General features: G+C 42.5%; 1 protein-coding gene across 1 annotated transcript in view; it reads right to left on the reverse strand.

Moving 5' to 3' along the window:
* Positions 1 to 20,156, reverse strand: part of POLN (DNA polymerase nu) — a 94,621-nt gene that overhangs the window by 26,295 nt on the left and 48,170 nt on the right. Inside the window, exons 12-20 of the mRNA XM_068099144.2 lie at positions 18,258 to 18,314; positions 13,276 to 13,329; positions 6,999 to 7,064; positions 5,527 to 5,569; positions 5,238 to 5,315; positions 2,022 to 2,136; positions 1,820 to 1,902; positions 1,599 to 1,730; positions 1,338 to 1,448 (exon numbers count right to left, since the gene is read on the reverse strand). Of these exons, the coding sequence (XP_067955245.2) occupies positions 1,338 to 1,448; positions 1,599 to 1,730; positions 1,820 to 1,902; positions 2,022 to 2,136; positions 5,238 to 5,315; positions 5,527 to 5,569; positions 6,999 to 7,064; positions 13,276 to 13,329; positions 18,258 to 18,314 (739 nt within the window). The remainder of the gene's footprint in view (positions 1 to 1,337; positions 1,449 to 1,598; positions 1,731 to 1,819; positions 1,903 to 2,021; positions 2,137 to 5,237; positions 5,316 to 5,526; positions 5,570 to 6,998; positions 7,065 to 13,275; positions 13,330 to 18,257; positions 18,315 to 20,156) is intronic.

Below are 20,156 nucleotides of genomic sequence, written 5' to 3' on the forward strand. Positions count from 1 at the left end.
GCCAATGACGATAAATCGATAAAATGTAAACCGATACGACTTAAACTGATAACATCTCCCATTTGCCAACGACGTTAAAACGATAAAATGTAAACCGATATGACTTAAACTGATAATGTCTCCCATTTGCCAACGATGTTAAAACGATAAAATGTAAACCAATACGACTTAAACTGGTAATGTCTCCCATTTGCCAATGAGGTTAAAACGATAAAATGTAAACCGATACGACTTAAACTGATAATGTCTCCCATTTGCCAACGACGTTAAAACGATAAAAAGGAAAACCGATACGACTTAAACTGATAATGTCTCCCATTTGCCAACGACGTTAAAACGATAAAATGTAAACCGATACGACTTAAACTGATAATGTCTCCCATTTGCCAACGACGTTAAAACGATAAAATGTAAACCGACACGACTTAAACTGATGATGTCTCCCATTTGCCAACGACGTTAAAACGATAAAATGTAAACCGATACGACTTAAACTGATCATTACTTGTACTTTGCAAATCAAGGCTCCTGCCTGCCTCACACACTCCTGCCTCACACCTTGCTCGGCTTCACGCTGTTGAGGCCAAAGCTTTCAGAATCATTGGAATCTCCTGCGATGTAGTCAACTCCGAGGGCCTTTCACTCACTCACCGCAGGCAGGTTGGTGGTCTTTCTGTCTTCTACCGACTCCTCTCCGGCCTTGCTCCCCCAGCTCTCTCTGTGCTCTGTCCCCCCAATATTCCTTCAGGTCGCACAAGATCTGCCTGCAACCCTCTTATGGTTAAACTGCCAAAGTCTAGGCTCTCTGCTCACCTTCACTCTTTCATTCCCCTTTTCTCCCGCCTCTGGAACAAACTCCCCCACTCCCTTCAATCCCACTCCTCCCTCCAGGTCTTTAAAACAGCTGTTCACCACCATCTCTTATCTTCCCCCATTGAAAACCTTGATCTTTTCTACCCCCGGTAATTCACCCCAGAGTCCTTGCAGTGTTCATATGTTTTATTCCTCTCCCACCTCCCCCCAAGTCCTCCCGATGTCCCTGCTCTCAAATGTTGTGTTTGTGTCCTACCCCCTCTCTCCCCATCTTGTCTGCCGCTCCCCTTGTTTTTTTGTGTGTGTTTGTGTGTGTGTGTTTTTTGTGTGTTTTGTGTGTCGGTTTGTCTTTTTGTGTGATTAATGTTAGCTCTTTCACGAGCCTCGATCTTGTATACAAAAAAAAAAGAAAAAAAAAAGGCACTAATATGCGGATAAAACGTTGCAGTACAAGTTTTTATAACTAAAAAGGTCACCATTTGCTGCATGTGAAAAGATTACTCATCGATACTTGGATCCCAAACCTTGCACAGTGAAGTTCACAGCCTGGCGCTCAGCCTGTGTGCGCAGCCGAAAGCTGGGGGAGTTGATTTGAGGCAGCCATCGCTTCCGCCCCAACAGAGAGATGGCGTAGCCTAAGAGCAATGTGTACAAACACCATAAGACAATCATGCAATTCGGGTCACCATTCCAGAGATTGAAGCATTATTAAATTGTATTTTTGGAGTAAACGACATTATTTCTTATCAACAGAAAAATGCTGAACAGATGTCAGCACAGGTTACCTGTGTTTCGGCAGCAATGGTTGATGCGCCGAGTGAACGCAGTAAGGCCTTGGAATCTTTTTCCGAATGCGGTCATCACATCGCAAGCTTCTTTACGTGTCACTCCCAATACTCGAGACAACCTCTCACACCCTGCCACACAAATTATATGGAATATGCAATGGGGACTGAGGGGAGAAGCAGATACAAATTGACCGAGAAAGTGAAAGGAAAACACTCACCGACCCCATATATGATTGAATAGACAATACGTTTGCCTCTTTCTCTCTCTGCCGGTGTCACTTCCAATTCCTGCTTCCCCAACCTCCATCCACACGGTAGTGAAAATACAAAGCACTACAACAACATACTCCAACCTGCATCATGGCTGGAGAGGTTAATATTTAAAAGCCGCAACGACAGAATTCTCAGACCATTTCCTACCACTTGGCTGCAAGGCTGACAAAAATATCTCCAGCGCATGAATCCTCAAAAACTCTTAAGAGTGCTGGGTCCTCAGATAGGTGAGCGAGAAGTCGAAGTTCCACATGAGAAAAGTCTGTATGCCGAAAGGAAGAGTTTGCCAAATGAAAAATTTTATCAACGAAACGGTTTTTAAACTTTGAAACAATAAGCAAGTTGAATGCCTCTTTCATATACAGTTATTGGCCAGTTATGGGCCAATTATCTATTCCAGTTTTGAACACCTGTAGTTATGTTACGAAGAAACAAAATCAAACAAAATATTTACAGGATATGTGTACATATTTCAAGGTTTTTGTGGTAAAAAATGTGGCCAATTATCTATTCCAGTTTTGAAGACCTGTAGTTATGTTACTAAGAAACAAAATCAAACAAAATATTTACAGGATATGTGTACATATTTCAAGGTTTTTGTGGTAAAAAATGTATTGAAGTCAGAAGAGTATGTACAACAAAAAAAACACAACAGGCATTTTAAGACCATTTTCCCTGCTAGAGCGGGGGTTAGCCTTGCGGTCCCCATGACAATCTTCTCCATTATGCCCAATTTTCTGCATCTCCCCTTGTTAACCCCCTTGCCCGCATTTCTTCTTCCACCATCTTTAGCCAAGTCTTTCTCGGTCTTCCCCGTCCTCTACTTCCTTCTACATTCATTTCCATCACTCTTCTCAACCAGTCACTTTCATCCTTCCTCAACACATGACCAAACCATCTCAACCTGTTTCTCTTCACAGCATCAATCACAGGCTCTATTCCCATCATCTTTCACAATTCATCATTTGTCTTCCTCTCTCTCAACGATACTCCGCACATCCGTCGAACCATTCGCATTTCCACCCTTTCCAGCCTTCGTTGCTTCTCTACGTTCATTACCCATGTCTCGCTCCCTTAAATCATAACACTTCTCACACATGCAGCATACACCTTTCCCTTCAGCTTCAACGACACTCTCCTCATCAGCACGCCACTCAGTTCCCGAAACTTCTTCCATGCACATCTCACTCCAGCAACCGTTGCCGATGAGTCTGATCCACCTTCTCCATTCAGGAGGGTGAGAGGTTTCAGGAGGGTCAGAAGTGTATGTGCATAGTTATGAATTTTGACGTGATTTTCAAACAGTGTGTGCATCCTTTTGCGATACGCCAAGACTATTTTCTGTCGCTTTACGACCATAATTTCTCCAAAGGCTGCTTTTGAATGCACTCTATCAGGTCTTGAATGCCCACTGTTTGAGTTGCATAAACCTTTCCCTTAAGAAAGCCCCACAAAAGAAATTGCACGGGGTGAGATCTGGCGAAAGAGGGGACCAGGGCATATTGGGTGAACCGCAACCTATCCACCGGTTGGGAAAAGTCTCGAGCCCAGTGGGAATGTGCGATTTCATGTAAAATTATATTTATTGGACATGATTTAGAAAGAAACACACCTTTCTGCATAAGGTCCCACAGTTGACAGTGCATGTCACAGCAGAAAATCTACCATGATGTCCAAGGATTGTCCGTAGAACTCCGAGATAGAATTGGGAAGAGGCATAGATCTGGGGAAGGGTTTAAAACCATTTCTAGAGTGTTGAAAGTTCCCAAGATCACAGTGAGCTCCATCATTAGGAAATCGAAATAATATGGAACTAACTAGACTCTTACTAGACCTGGCCATCCGACTAAACTGAGCAACCGGGCAAGAAAGGACCTTGATCAGTGAGGTGACCAAGAACCCAATGACCACTCTGACAGAATTACAGAGTTCCTTAGCTGAGATGGGAGAACCTGCCGGAAGGACAATACTCTCTGCAGCACTTTATGAATCTAGGCTTTACGGGAGAGTAACAAGATGGAAGCCACTCCTGAGGAAAAGTCATATGACAGCACGCCTGAAGTTTGTAAAAAGGCACATGAAAGACTCAGAGCATGAGGCTAAAGATTGTGTGGTTTGATGAGACAAATATTGAACTCTTTGGCCTGAATGCAAATAGCTACGTCTGGTGGAAACCGAGCACAGATCATCACCCATCTAACACCATCCCTCCCATGAAGCATGGTGATGACAGCATCATGTTATGGGGATGCCCTTTCAGCGGAAGGGACTGGGAGACTTGTAAGGACAGAGGGAACAATAAATGGAGCCAAATGCAGGCAAATCCTTGAGGAGAACCTGCTTCAGAGTGCAAAAGACCTCAGACTGCGGTGAATATTTACGTTCCAACAGGACAATGACCCAAGCATACAGCCAAAGCAACACTAGAATAGCTTCAGAATAAGAACGTGAAAGTCCTTGAATGGCCCAGCCAAAGCCCAAACTTGAATCCCATTGAGAATCTGGGGAAAGGCTTGAAGATTGCTGTTCACCGACGCTCCCCATCCAACTTGACACAGCTTGGACAAATCTGCAAGAAAGAATGGGAGAAACTCCCCAAATCCAGATGCGCAAAGCTGATACAGACACACTGCACTCAAGAAGACGCAAAGCTGTAATCGCTGCCAAAGGCGCTTCTACGAAGTATTGACTAAGGGTGCTGAATACTTGTGTAAATTAGATATTTCTGTATTTCATTTTCAAGAAATTTGTAAATATTTCTGAAAACATGTTTTCACTTTGTCATTATGGGATATTTTGTGTAGATCAGTGACAATTTTTTTTATATTTAATCCATTTATAATTTAGGCTGTAACACAACAAAATGTGAAAAAGTCAAGGGGTGTGAATACTTTCTGAAGGCGCTGTATTTATAGTCCGATGCAGAAGTCTTTGGCCCCTAAGAAAATAAACATTTTTTATTGTCACCTTGGCATATTTTGATAAATAAAGGGTGTTATAATAATCATATTTTATTAAAGAAACAGAAATTAATTTTGTTTTATAACATTAATGCAAGAAATTTCAATATATGGCATGATCACCTTTTTCATGCAAAACAACAGATATCTGTTTTGGAATGCTTTCTGCAATTTCTGGAGAAATTCCATTGGGAGGAGGTTGCTCCACGCATTCTGCAATGTTTCCCACAATCCATCTTTTGATTTTGTTTATTTTTCATTATTCTTATTTAACCAGCTTAGCATTAGCCGTGAAGAATTTGCTGTTATGGGACTCGACCTGTGCCTTGCTACCTCATTAAGTTGGAGATTCCACATATTATACATCATCCATTTGCTATACCGTCTTTCTCAATTTTCTTACCAGCACAAAGCAGAGATGATCCTGGTTTTGGAAGGAATGGAGCCCTTGCTTGTATGGTAACAACCTCACCATTTGACTCTAGAGAAAAAACAATGATGAAGAGAGATTAAAGGATAAAGCAGGGAAAGGGGAGGGATGAGGCGATGCCCAGGGTAAAGGACGAAAGAATATACAAGGTCAGAAGAGATGAGCAAAGAAAGGATAGAAAAGGAGACAAATGATGCAAACCAGCAGCCACTTGTTCCACACAAATTAATGACTGTAGCTTAATAGAACCCGAGTTACTTACCTCTTCTGAGAACCAGGGGTTGCTTTGGCACCGATTGGATGTTCTGTTTGGATTGAAGAGGAAATAATTGCGATGAATGTCGAAATCAACTGGATTGAAATCGAGTTTTCATTTATTTATTTTCTTACTACTGTGATATAATTCACGGTAGAGCTTGTACATCCATTACTTGTCAGACAAAGACATTATGAAACTTCAGTGTACTTTTACACGAATTACAAGGACATTAGTAGAAAACTGATAAATTGTTCTGGATATCATGGGTTCTGGATGTCATAGGCCGGATCTGGATATCATGGGTGATGGGTTCCGATGGGAATGTTAAACAGGCTGATGCAAACAATCTGACTGTTCGAGATCAAAGTGATACACATAAGGCCTAAAAGGAAAAGATTGAGGTCACATGTTAGGAGGATGTAAAAATAAGAATTTAACGAGAATGGCACTTGGTAGAGCGGATATCTCTGCCATGCTGAAGAGCGAACAGTTTACGTTTCGTATCCCACTGATAGGACGGATCTGGATCTGGACCAGAACCCAAATCTAATCGGCTTGCTCGTCACCGACCCAACTAATCCACCAAGTTTTGTCATAATCCGTCCACAAGTGTTTTAAATATCATGCCATATATTGTTTTTGGCCCTATTTCTCAATGGTGACGAATCACCTGAAAAATTTTAGTATCCGGATCCAGTTCTTCACCAACATCAAATCAATTAGTCATCACATACCAACCTGTCCACTCAGTTTCATCCAAATCCATCCATTACTTTTTGAGATATCCTGTTCACAGACAAACAAACAGCCAACAAACAAAGACGTTGTGCAGAGCACGATACTTACAAAGTCTCTAAAACAAATTTTAACTCAAAAATAATTGGTGGCTGAATTCAATGACCAAATATGCAAATCCTATTCAAATTTCAAGTAATTCGGATGAAAATTGAGGATTTTGTAAAGTGCACCGATGTTGTTGACCTTTGGCCTACGTTAACCTTTTACCCAATGTTGACCTCAAAAATAATTGGTAGTTGAATTCAATGACCAAATATGAAAATCCTCTTCAACTTTCAAATCAAGCGGATGAAAATTGAGGATTTTAGAAATTAGACAAATTTGTTGACCTTTGGCCGATGTTGACCTTTTGACCTCAAAATCAATAGGCTTCTTCCTTATGACCAACTCTACTTTTTGGTGAAGTTTCGTGAAGATTGGTTTGAAATTGTAACCTGTAGGCAGTTGACATACATACAAACAAGGAGACAAACAGACAGACAGATAGAATAACACACACGACCAAACAATATACTTGAACTTGAACAATGTTCGATTTTCGCAGGTAAAAAACAGACAAACTGGTGAAAACAGCCACCGTCCACCTTCAGTGACGGAGGTAAGTATCAGATCTGGTTACTCTGAGTTTTTGATATTTAACTTTTTGTGTCTTTGGGGCATACGTTTGAGTCACTCACTGGCTGTCTGGATGACAAACGTCCACTCACTGCCCCCATCTGTTCCCAGCTCGTAGAGAGGGAACCCTGGTAAACAACAAACCAAAAAAATACAATCATAAATGGACTATAACTTATGCACACGCAATTATCACTTATAAAGTGGGATGCAGGTGTTACAAACAACAATTTTGATCACGTGACTTTGATGTACTACATATAGATCACTTGGTACCAGCAAATATAGTGTTCTAAATTATTTAATGGTAGACCTATTCAATCTTCAATCCCATCAAGGACAACAGGACAGATGGCAGATTCAGAACGTCAATGACAATGCCTGACGAGTTTGGGTTCTTTGAAAGATACATCAGTTACTGCAACAAGCATAACTGCATATATATATATATATATATATATATATATATATATATATATATATATATATATATATATATATATATATATATATATATATATATATATATATGTATATCAACCTGATAAGAAACAGGAAAGACAATGATGTGGTAATGGATAGATTTGAAATCGTGGAGGAAAGATCTCAAGACAGCAGACTCAGGAAGACAGTTCCACCGGAAAGAGAAAATGGAAGGAATCAATGAAGGTTATTATTAGGTTTAGAAATTGGGAGTGTAACAAGGAAAAGGTTTCTGGTAGAACATGTGTGACCTTGGAGGGACAGGTGCTGAGCAGAAAGTTGAGAGGTCATGAGGAGTAAGACCTTCATCAGGTCAGTGTGCAAGGTCACCAATCAACCTACAGTGAGCAAAAACCTACACCTGAGAAGGTTTCCAATTATACGAATAGCCTTTGATTCCACATCTTCAATGGGGGAAAGATGGGAAACAGGAGCACCAGCCCTTCAATAGAATACGGTTATTGAAGACTTTCACAAAGGCCACACTGTACCTGCGTGACCGATCAATATGAATGGACCTATTTACTACCCAGGAATGGAGAAAGAAACATGAACGAGCACGGTGGGATAATTATAAGAAATAGTCATTTAGAGGTTTTGAAATTTCACTTGCGTTTTATTGCAACACTTGTAGAAAAGCCAATCAAAATCACAGGCGACACTTCTGTATTTTCACATTATTCAGCCTTGAAAACTCGGGGTAAAACCAATATTATATACAAAAACGTTCATTTATTACACAAATTTCTCATCCCTTTATTTGGGCAGTGCATAGGCCACAGACCGCTACCACAATCGCTCCCGAAAACTAGAACGGCACTCAGTAGAGAGAATACCTCCTCCTGGTGAACAGTTTACGTTTTCTATCTCAGAGTAGATCAGAAAATCACAATACAGAATCACATTTAATCAAAATCAATCACAGGAATATATACTGAAACGCAAAAGAAACTTACCACCTTTGAAACCTTTAAATATCAACAATAACACTGCGTGTAGTAAATGTGTGAACTTATTTGTGGACAATAGTGTCCTCACTGTCAGACAAAACGGTCACGGATGGTCACTTGAACCTTCAATGGTCACTTCATAGCACAGCTGTTGAACAGCCGTTTTGACTGTCAGTGATTAGCCAAGGGGTACGGGATAATTTTAATGAGCTGCACGTGATGTCTTGATATTGGCTTTAAAAAGGCCAGTGCAAAATGGGCATTTTGACCAAAAAATTTGACCATTTTGACCAACTTCAAAAAGACCGAAAACGCAAAAGAAACTTACCACCTTTGAAACCTTTAAATATCAACAATAACACTGCATGTAGTAAATGTGTGAACTTATTTGTGGACAATAGTGTCCTCACTGTCAGACAAAACGGTCACGGATGGTCACTTGAAACTTCAATGGTCACTTCATAGCACAGCTTTTGAACAGCCGTTTTGACTGTCAGTGATTAGCCAAGGGGTACGGGATGATTTTAATGAGCTGCACGTGATGTCTTGATATTGGCTTTAAAAGCCAGTGCAAAATGGGCATTTCAATCAACATGCCACGATTGTCAAGGGATCAACGGCAGCGTGCCCTGGGTATGCTGCAAGGCGGACTGAGCTACCGTGAGGTGGCACGTCGCCATGGCTGTTCACACCAGACGATATCGGCCCTGGTGGACAGAGACACCCTCCACAACTCTGCAGATGACAGACCTCGATCAGGGAGGCCAAGAGTCACCACTGCAAGGCAGGACAGGCAGATGCTCCGAAGTCACCTGCGGGATCGATTCCGTCCAGCATCCCGCACTGCGACAGAAACTCCGGGGCGTGCAAACCCACGGATCTCCAATGACACTGCACGAAGACGACTGCATGACTATGGCCTGACTGCCAGAAGACCATACAGAGGCCCCGTGATGACGGCTGCCCATCGCCGCAACCGACAGAGATGGTGCCAGCAGCATCAGCGGTGGACCTTGGCGCAGTGGAACGAGGTCGCTTTCAGCGATGAGTCAAGGTTCTGTGTGGACAGTCCTGATGGGCGTGAGCGTGTCTGGAGAAGAACTGGCGAGCGATATGCCGATTGTTGCGTGCGTCAAGCCAACAGGTGGGGTGGCCCAAGTGTGATGGTGTGGGCCGCCATATCAGGCCGGTACAGGACGCCACTGGTGGTTGTGGATGGGAATCTCAACGCCCAGCGGTATGTGGATAACATCCCGCGACCTCATCTGCTGCCATTCCTGCTAGACCACCCAGAACTGAGAACCTTTCAGCATGACAACGCTCGTCCCCATGCTGCTCGCTTTACCACTGCATTTCTCCAAGGCGAGAACATCAACACCATGCAGTGGCCTGCGCTCTCCCCTGACCTGAATCCCATAGAGCACCTGTGGGATGAGCTTGGGAGACGCGTAGTTGGCAGGGCCAGGACAAGGGCAGAGCTTCTTCAGACATTGAGGACTGAGTGGGACAGAATCCAGCAGCAATCCATCCAAAGACTGGTAGGCAGTATACGCCGATGATGCACTGCCTGTATCCAAAACAATGGTGGCCACACACGCTATTGAAAGGGGACTGACATTGCACCCTGTGCTGTTCTGTACTGTAGAACAAACTGATGAGATGGTGTATCTTGGTCAAAAACTTGACATGTCATCAATAAAATGCCAATGTTTCAATTAGCAATTGTTGGTTTGTTTTATTTTGAACTGTTACAATTTTATTACATTTCAAACAAGTGGTAAGTTTATTTTGCGTTTTCGGTCTTTTTGAAGTTGGTCAAAATGGTCAAAATGGTCAAATTTTTCGGTCAAAATGCCCATTTTGCACTGGCCTTTTTAAAGCCAATATCAAGACATCACGTGCAGCTCATTAAAATCATCCCGTACCCCTTGGCTAATCACTGACAGTCAAAACGGCTGTTCAACAGCTGTGCTATGAAGTGACCATTGAAGGTTCAAGTGACCATCCGTGACCGTTTTGTCTGACAACGAGGACACTATTGTCCACAAATAAGTTCACACATTTACTACACGCAGTGTTATTGTTGATATTTAAAGGTTTCAAAGGTGGTAAGTTTCTTTTGCGTTTTCGGTCTTTTGAAGTTGGTCAAAATGGTCAAATTTTTCGGTCAAAATGCCCATTTTGCACTGGCCTTTTTAAAGCCAATATCAAGACATCACGTGCAGCTCAGTAAAATCATCCCGTACCCCTTGGCTAATCACTGACAGTCAAAACGGCTGTTCAACAGCTGTGCTATGAAGTGACCATTGAAGGTTCAAGTGACCATCCGTGACCGTTTTGTCTGACAGTGAGGACACTATTGTCCACAAATAAGTTCACACATTTACTACACGCAGTGTTATTGTTGATATTTAAAGGTTTCAAAGGTGGTAAGTTTCTTTTGCGTTTCAGTATACATAGGTCCAGTCTTTCATACCCTGATCTACCCCCTCGTTTTTGGCCATATCACTCAATGGTGAAGAATCACTTAAAAATTCTACTAGCTGGATCCGGGTCTTCACCAAAATTGAATCAATTCGTCCTTGTCAGACACCCAACCGGTCCACCAAGTTTCGTCCAAATCCCTCCACAACTTTTTGAGATATCCTGCTATGTATCGTTTTTGGCCCGATCTCCCATTGGTGAAGAATCACTTCAAAATTCTACTAGCTGGATCCGGCTCCGGATCTTCACCAAAATCTAATCATTTCGTCGGCGTCACATACATACGTCAAAATACAGAATCATTTCTCTGCCAAATTTCGTCCGAATCCGTCCACAACTTTTTGAGATATTTTGTTCACAAACGGACAGACAGGGGTAAAAACATCACCTCCACCTTTGGTGGCGGAGGTAATAATAATAAAAATTCGTATTACATACATGTAGCAAAAACATGCCTACTGCTTATACAGTCACGTGAAAAAGTAAGTACACCCCATGTAAAGTTTTGACTTTTTCAACATATTTCAACATAGAGCTATTTGATCTTCATTTCAACAATATTGATAGATAAAGGTGATATAATATAACAAATATCATGAAACATTTACATTTTGTAGTCCATTGTATAATTCAAATAAACATAAATGCAAATTTAGCATGTGTAAAAAGTAAGTACACCCCTACATTTATCACTACTTCAAATACCTACAATTAGAATCACATGCACCAGCTCAGGTGCAAATGATTAGAACATTGTGAGAGAGGATCTTGGAGGAACATGTCTTATTTAAACCTCAGATATTTAGTTTGGTTTGCTCTTTGTTGTTGAAGTGTGTGGCATCACCATGCCTAGATCAAAAGAGCTCTCTGAGGCCTTCAGAAAGAAGGTTATAGATGCCTACAAGTCTGGGAAGGGATTTTAAAAGATCTCCAAACAATTTGAAATCAATCATTCGACTGTCCGGAAGATCATCTACAAGTGGAGAAGATTCCAAACAACTGCCAACTTGTTCAGGCCAGGCCGCCCCAGCAAGTTCAGCCCAAGCGCAGACCGCAATATACTGAAAGAAGTCTCGAAGAACCCCAGAATGTCATCACGGGACCAACAGGTAGCTCTTGCCACTGTTGATGTCAAAGTGCACGATTCTACCATGAGAAAGAGGCTGCACAAATTTGATCTACATGGGAGGTGTGCCAGGAGGAAACCTTTGTTGTCCAGAAAGAACATCAGGACAAGACTAAAATTTGCCAATGAACACCGAGGCAAAAACCAGCACTTCTGCAACAATGTGCTTTGGACAGATGAGTCAAAGGTAGAGCTATTTGGCCACAGTACCAGAAGACATGTTTGGTGAAAACCAAAGACAGCATTTGACCTCAAGAACCTGATACCAACTGTAAAGCATGGTGGTGGAAACAGTATGGTTTGGGGCAGCTTTGCTGCATCAGGGCCTGGGCAGCTCACCATCATAGAATCCACTATGAATTCTTCATTGTACCAGAGGGTGCTTGAGGATAATGTGAGGCCATCTGTCAGAAAGTTGAAGCTCAACCGAAGGTGGACCTTGCAACATGACAATGACCCTAAACATACCAGTAAATCCACCAAGGAATGGCTGAAAAGAAAGAAATGGAGGGTTCTGGAATGGCCAAGTCAAAGCCTGGATCTAAATCCCATCAAGATGTTGTGGGGGGATTTGAAACAAGCTGTGCATGCAAGAAACCCCTCAAACATCGCACAGCTGAAATAATTCTGCATGGAGGAGTGGGCGAAAATTTCTCCCAGTCGATGTCAGAGACCAGTAGACAGTTATAAGAAACGCCTACTTGAAGTTATTTCTGCCAAAGGGGGGCAATACCACCTATTAGAGCCAAGGGTGTACTTACTTTTTCCACATGCGAAATTTGCATTTATGTTTATTTAAATTATACAATGGATTACAAAATGTAAATTTTTCATATTTGTTACTGTATATTATATCACCTTTATCTGTCAATATTGTTGAAATGAAGATAAAATAGCTGTATGTTGAAATATGTTGAAAAAGTCAAAACTTTACATGGGGTGTACTTACTTTTTCACGTGACTGTATGTGCATACTGTATATAATACATTGTGGTAATATAGATCGGATCATTCCAATTTCACTGTGCCACGGGTTGACAGCAGAAGCCTGAGGTTACAATAAATGCCTTCACAAAATGGTGGACGCATGATTATTTTTCAGGTTACAATAAGTAGGTGGAGTCGAGCCTGCTGTCCAACCAATGGACAAAGGAAGTCCATCCACACATCCTTGGATACATAGTCCAAAACCGAACTGGCTTTTATCCATATTAGATTTCTATAAACGAGGCAAACAACAACAAACAAAAAATCATTCATTGCCAATTTAATAATAAATGTCGTACAGATTCTTACATTTTTCTCGTAAGCCAATATACCATCCACGTATGTAGATTTCATCTTCTGAGTCTAAAAATAAAAAGTACAATAAAATGTCACAGCAATGCGAGTGCGGATAATTTGTTCACAATGAAAAGCCATGAAAACGCGCTCGCGGCTCGTGGTAGAAATGTTTTTTGCGTATGTCCAGTTGCTTTGTGTGTGGCTGGTGGAAGATATGTTTTAGAACCGTCATGCTAGCGGCTCGTGGAAAAAAAAATTTGCGCCCGCGAAAAACCACAAAATGCGGTACCTGCGAATGTCGGGGTCCGACTGTATATGCATATATAAATTTTAGTTGTTTGCTTCAAGTTTAGTTCAAGTACAAAGCGGACACGGATGGGCGTTTCATTTTGAGATGCGTTCTATCTTGTATTGTTGTTACCCTGCGCTCGCGAAGCGAAAATCAGGGTTAAGCATTCAGGTGCGTACGTGTGCTGTATGCCGTACGTGTCTGCATTTTAAAAATTCATTTTCTCGGCAACCGTTAGTCCGATTGACATGAAATTTTCACCATAGGAGGGCCTCCTCCTGTGGAATATGTTAATGATTATTATGATGTCATAGGTCACGTGGTACAGGCGCCATCTTGGAAAAACTTTGCACCTCTATCTCTGAAACCACTCCATGGAAAAAATTCAGACGTGACTCATTGTCAACTACTCCCCATGGGGAATAAGATATGTTAATGATGATGTCATCGGTGCTTTCGTTATGACGTCATAATTCGACAAATACAACACATCCATCCGATCATTATTTTTAAAAAATTCAGCAACTGTTGGTCTGATGGACGCGAAATTTTCACCATAGGAGCGCCTCCTCCTTTAGAATATTTTAATGATAATCATGACGACATAGGTCATGTGGTACAGGCGCCATCTTGGAAAAACCAAAACAATGTTGCACCTCTGTATCTCCAAAACCGCTGCATGGAAAAAATTGAAACATGGCTCATTGTAAAGAACTCCATTGGGGAATAGGTGTTGTTAACGATGACGTCATTGGTGCCATAATTATGACGTCATAATTTGACAGTGATAACGCTTAGTCTGATCAGTTTTAAATGTATTGAGCATGATCTATGCAACAATTAGAGAATAAAAACTTATGATGTCATCGCTCACGTGGTCTGGCAGCCATATTGGGTCAAAGAAAAAAAAATGTTCAAAAACAGAAGAGTTGGCTCGCAACAAGTTGGTGCGCAGGGTAAGTATTCTATTAAAACCATGTAGTTTTATTCATGTGGGGGGGGGGGGGGGGGTGAGGGGGGAGGAGATTATCTTCGAATTTTTTGACTAGCATCTGACGAAGAAAATTTACAATGGCATGGATATCGAAGAAAGAAGGAAGAGTTAGCTACATTTTAAGCAGTTGAACATCACATTCTTTAATCATGATTTGGTATCTCTAGATCTGCTCTCAAATGTTGTAAACCGTATCCTACAGATCTTACATCTACTGCAAACATTGCTGACGATTCATTGGACCCAATACGTTGGTGATTGCTGGGGATCTGTTCTTGGTCCACTTTGATTTTTTTTCTTAAATTGCATCATCCTGGTACAACCTTACGGAATTTAAATACTGTATTAACTTTCACTCTTTACATGGATGAGACTCAGATCGACCTGTTCATTGAACCTAATGATGTGCTTTCTTCGGCAACTCCTGAATTCCTGTCTCATTGCAATTCAAACATGTCTCAGAACATTATCAAACCCAATACTGCTAAGACCGACATGGTGATCCTTTGCTTTTTATCCATTGTTAAAAAGATCCATCCTCGGACTGAAATACTTGGGAATCACCATCTGATGTCTGCTTCATTGAGTTTAAATGTATGTGTCACAATGTATCCAACATTTGCCTGTATTCCACGCCAAAACACAATCTGTAATGCTATTTTCTTCCGTCTTCACAATATTGCCCAAATTCACTCGACTAAATTCGAGAATTACTGAAACTCTGGTACCTGCTCTCACAATGCCATGCTTGGAATATTACATCTCAACTCTTCACAGTCTCAGCTGCTTCTCCTCTCAAGCCCTTACGACTCATTCAGCATATGGCTGCCAGGCTCGTAAACTATCACATCACCTAAGTTCTCCAAATACCCCCATCATCCTCAGTACAACAATGGACAAATTTTAAAATATTGGTGATAACTTTTAGAGCCAAAAGATAAATTGCTTCCTGCCTGCATCTCTGAGCTAATCACACCTTACACCCCTGCAAAAAAGCTGAGATCAAACACCCAGAAACTCCTGGTGTTCGTCGCAGGAAGAAGACTTTTGACGACCGAGTAATCTTCAATCCTCAACACTCTGTTTACTGCAAGATATTGTGTCCCTACCCCATCTCTCTCTGTACCCACCTTACCCAGGTGCTCCTGGACTCCATCATTCTCTCCCAACAGGTGAGGAGTTACTGTCAAACCTCGACTACGATTCTGCAACTGGACAAGACGGCATCAGCCCACAGGGCCTAAAATCCTGCTCTGCTGTTCTATCACACCCTCCCTCTGTTCTCTTCACCCTCTCTTTTGCTTTGCTGAAGGTCATCTGCAATTTGCTTGGAAATCAGCCAACATTACCGCTTTACACAAAAAAGGTGTAAAAACAGATCCTTGCAACTACAGACTAATCGCCCTGCTTCCAATTATCAGCAAAGTAATTGAATCCATCATTGCTTTGTATATCAAATCCTTCCTCTTCTCCAATGACTTGATCTCAGATCATCAATTTGGATTCAGACTAGGCCACTACTCTGGACAGACTACTTCTGCTGCCTCAACAATGGATGGAGGTCCTCAACGCCAGACAGGAAATCGGAGCCGTCTCCCTTGACATATCTCGTGCCTTCCATACGGTCTGGCACCCCGGTCTGCTCACCAAACTCTCCTCTTATGGTATCCATGGAAATCTCCACGCATGGCTCGTGGACTTCCTCTCTTGTTGTCGTCAACGTGTTGCTCCAAATGGAATTCTCTCACGTCCTCTTATTGTCCAGGGTGGAGTTCCTCAAGGCAGTGTTCTTGGCCCTGTGCTTTTTCTAATCTTCACCAATGATCTCTCCGACTCTCTCGAAAATCCTCTATATTTTTGCTGATGACTCCACCCTCCACATATCTCACTGTCTCTCCGAAAAGACCGCATGTAAAACCCTCCCATCTACTTTATCAATAATCCTCTTGAAGAAGTTCTGTCGCTCAAGCTTTTGAGTCTCACTATCTGCCATGATCTTTCCTGGGAAAGCCACATTTCCAAGCTGGCCTCCAAAGCCAGTCGGTGACTTAGGCATTCCCGGTTGTGCGAAGTCCTTCCTTGGCACAACTTAGCTAATTACCACTTGCAACGGTTTCATACACAGGTTTATGGAGTGCTGCTCTCCCCTTTGGGCTGGAGCTCCTCCCTCACACCAAACTCGGCTTCACGCTGTAGAAACCAACGCTTTCAGAATCATTGGTATCTCCCGTGATGAAGCCGATTCTGAGGGTCTTTCACTCCCTCACCGCAGGCAGGTTGGTGGTCTTTCTATCTTCTACCGACCCCTCTCCGGCACTGAACCCCCTGCTCTGTCTGTGCTCTGTCCCTCAAATATTCCTGCAGGACACACAAGATCTGCCAGCAACCCTCTTCTGGTGAAACTGCCAAAATCAAGACTCTGCTCACCTTCACTCTTTCTCTCCTCTTTTCTCCCGCCTCTGGAACAAACTCCCACACTCTCTTCAATGCCACTCCTCCCTCCAGGTCTTCAAAACGGCTGTTCACCACCATCTATCTTCTGGTAGAACATGACCCCCATACAAAACCTTGATCTTTTCTACCCGTGTTAATCCACCCCAAATCCACATCCTACAAATTCCATGTTTTCTTTCCTGAAATCCCAAGTAGTTTCCATCTTGTTTATCCTGTGTACGCCGCTCCCACCCTTTCTCTTCCACAGATCTCCTGATGTCCCTGTTCCCTTCTGTTGCTGTGCTTCCCTCACTCTCCCCTCCCTCTATGTTATATGTGTTAGCTCTTATATGATCCTTGACCAAGTATACAAAATAAAAGTATGCTCCTCAACCATGGAGCTCGCCCCCTTGCAAAATTCACAGGACCTCACCTATTACGGGATTTAAATATCTCTTAAAACCTCATCTAATTACAGTTGCTTTTTCTTAATTCATATTCTTCTTGAACCTTTTCTTTCTCTGTAAAGTGCTTTGACATTTCACTTCTTGTGGAAGGACCCGTGACCACATCACCCCCGTCCTTTACAAGCTTCACTGGCTCCCCATCCCCCAGAGAATCCAGTACAAAATCCTCCTCTTGACATACAAAGCCCTCCATAACCTGGCCCCATCCTACCTGGCTGACCTCCTCTCCAGACACACTCCCACCCGCAACCTCCGCTCTGCTGGTACAAACCTCCTGACCCCCTCCATCCGGACCAAATTCAGATCCTGGGGGGACAGGGCCTTCTCCATCGCTGCGCCCACCCTCTGGAACTCACTACCTCACACCATCAGAGACTCCTCCTCACTCACCACATTCAAAACATCACTAAAGACCCACCTGTTCAACACTGCATTCAACATTCAACCCACAGCATTTAACCCCTGACTATCTCTTCTCCTTCTCCCTCCTTTTGCTTTAAATATTTCCCTATTGATTCTTGTCTTTTTTGAAATTGTTGTTTTCATGTATTGTTATGCATTATGTTTGCCACTCTGTCAAAGCGCCTTTGGGCTTCTGGAAAAGCGCTATACAAAATAAATGAATTATTATTATTATTATTACTTCTAAATAAAATGCGCTGTACTGTATAAGTTGAGTGAGCGTGTGTGTGTGTGTGTGTGTGTGTGTGTGTGTGTGTGTGTGTGTGTGTGTGTGAGCGTGTGTGTGAGCGTGTGTGTGTGTGTGTGTGTGTGAGCGTGTGTGTGTGTGTGTGTGTGTGTGTGCTCGTACCTGTCTATACTGCAGAATGATTCCAGGTAAGGGATGTAAGTTCTGGAGCTGCAAAAGCTGCCATGACAACACTCACATCAATAACATTCAGGCAAAACCAAAGTCATAATTCATAACTTAACACTGAGCCTTGGAACCTTGGAATGAATGCCAAAGAAGCAACAAATACTTAATCAGTCGAAAATGATTCATGACTGGTTCTGCTTCATGATGCAATAGAAACTAGAATTCCATTCAGTAGAGAGAATACCTCCACCAGGCTGAACAGTTTACGTTTTGTATCCCATTGATGCGTCATATCTGCATCGTTACCTGAACCAAAATCTAATCGGAATGTTTGTCACTTAACCAACTCATCCACCAAGTTCATTCATAACTCGTTCATAACTTTTAAAAATATCATGTGAAATATCACTTTTCGCCCGATCTCCCAATGGTGAAGAATCACTTAAAAAATTAAACAATTCTCGTATCCGAATCCATATTCAGATCTTCACCAAAATCAAAGGGATGATTTTTTTTATTTTTTTTTGTATACAGAGCCAAGGCTCGTGTGAGATTTTTTTTTTTTTTTTTTTGTATACAGGGTCGAGGCTCGTGAAAGAGCTAACATTTATCAAACAAACAAATCAAACAAACAAGCAAACAAAGTATATAAAAAGGGGAGCGGTCGACAAGATGGGGAGAGAAGGGGACGAAGCACACAAACAACATTTGAGAGCAGGGACATCGGGAGATGTGTGGGAGGGAGAGGGCCTGGGGGGAGGCAGAATAGGTATAAAACGCAAGGACACCAAGGACTTCCAGGAAAAAAGTCAAAAGTCACCTCAAAAAAGTGGATTTGGGGTGAAATTAGCGGGGGTAGAAAAGATCAAGGTTTTGGATTGGGGAAGATAAGAGATGGTGGTGAACAGCCGTTTTAAAGACCTGGAGGGAGGAGTGGGATTGAAGAGTGAGGGAGTTTGTTCCAGAGGCAGGAGAAAAGAGGAATGAAGGAGTGAAGGTGAGCAGAGTCTTGATTTTGGCAGTTTAACCATAAGAGGGTTGCAGGCAGATCTTGTGCGACCTGTAGGAATATTTGGTGGACAGAGCCCAGAGAGAGCTGGGGGAGCAAGGCCGGAGAGGAGTTGGTAGAAGACGGAAAGACCACCAACCTGCCTGCGGTGAGTAAGTGAAAGGCCCTCGGAGATAGCGTCATCGCGGGAGATTCCAATGATTCTGAACGCTTTGGTTTCAACAGCGTGAAGACGAGCTAGGTGCGAGGCAGGAGCACCAGCCCAGAGGGGAGAGCAGTACTCCATTGAGCTGCGGATGAAAGCCTTGTATGTGGTGAGGAGCTCAGGTGTGCCAAGGAAGGACTTCGCACGATGGAGGATGCCCAGTCGGCGACTGGCTTTGGAGGCCAGCTTGGAAATGTTGTTTTCCCAGGAAAGATCATGGCAGATAGTGAGACCCATTGAACACATTAAACATGTGTTTAATGATATGATAACACATTAAACATTAATGATATGATATTGATATGAATTGATATGATATTGATATGAATATTGATTTGATATGAATGAATGATAACACATTAAACATGAAAACATGCACGGACACATAAAACATACAATTAGGGGAGTGGGACACAAGAGGGGGAGGGAGAGGAAAGCATACAAGCACAACAACAGTTGTGAACAAGGACGTCGGTAGATCTGTGGATGGGGGAGGGCTGAGTGGAGGCTGTGTGGGCCGAGGGGAGGGGCGAGGGCCGAAGGGAGGGCCGAGGGGAGGAGGTAAGGGTACACGGTATTAAACAAATGATTTTGGTTTTGATTTTGGTCTTATTTGGTCTTGTAACACACCCAACCTGTCCACCAAGTTTCGTCCAAATCCGTCCATAAATATTTCATG

Source organism: Myxine glutinosa, chromosome 1 (genome assembly GCF_964187855.1).
Source record: "Myxine glutinosa chromosome 1, kmMyxGlut1.1, whole genome shotgun sequence".
Classification (NCBI taxonomy): Eukaryota; Metazoa; Chordata; class Myxini; order Myxiniformes; family Myxinidae; genus Myxine; species Myxine glutinosa.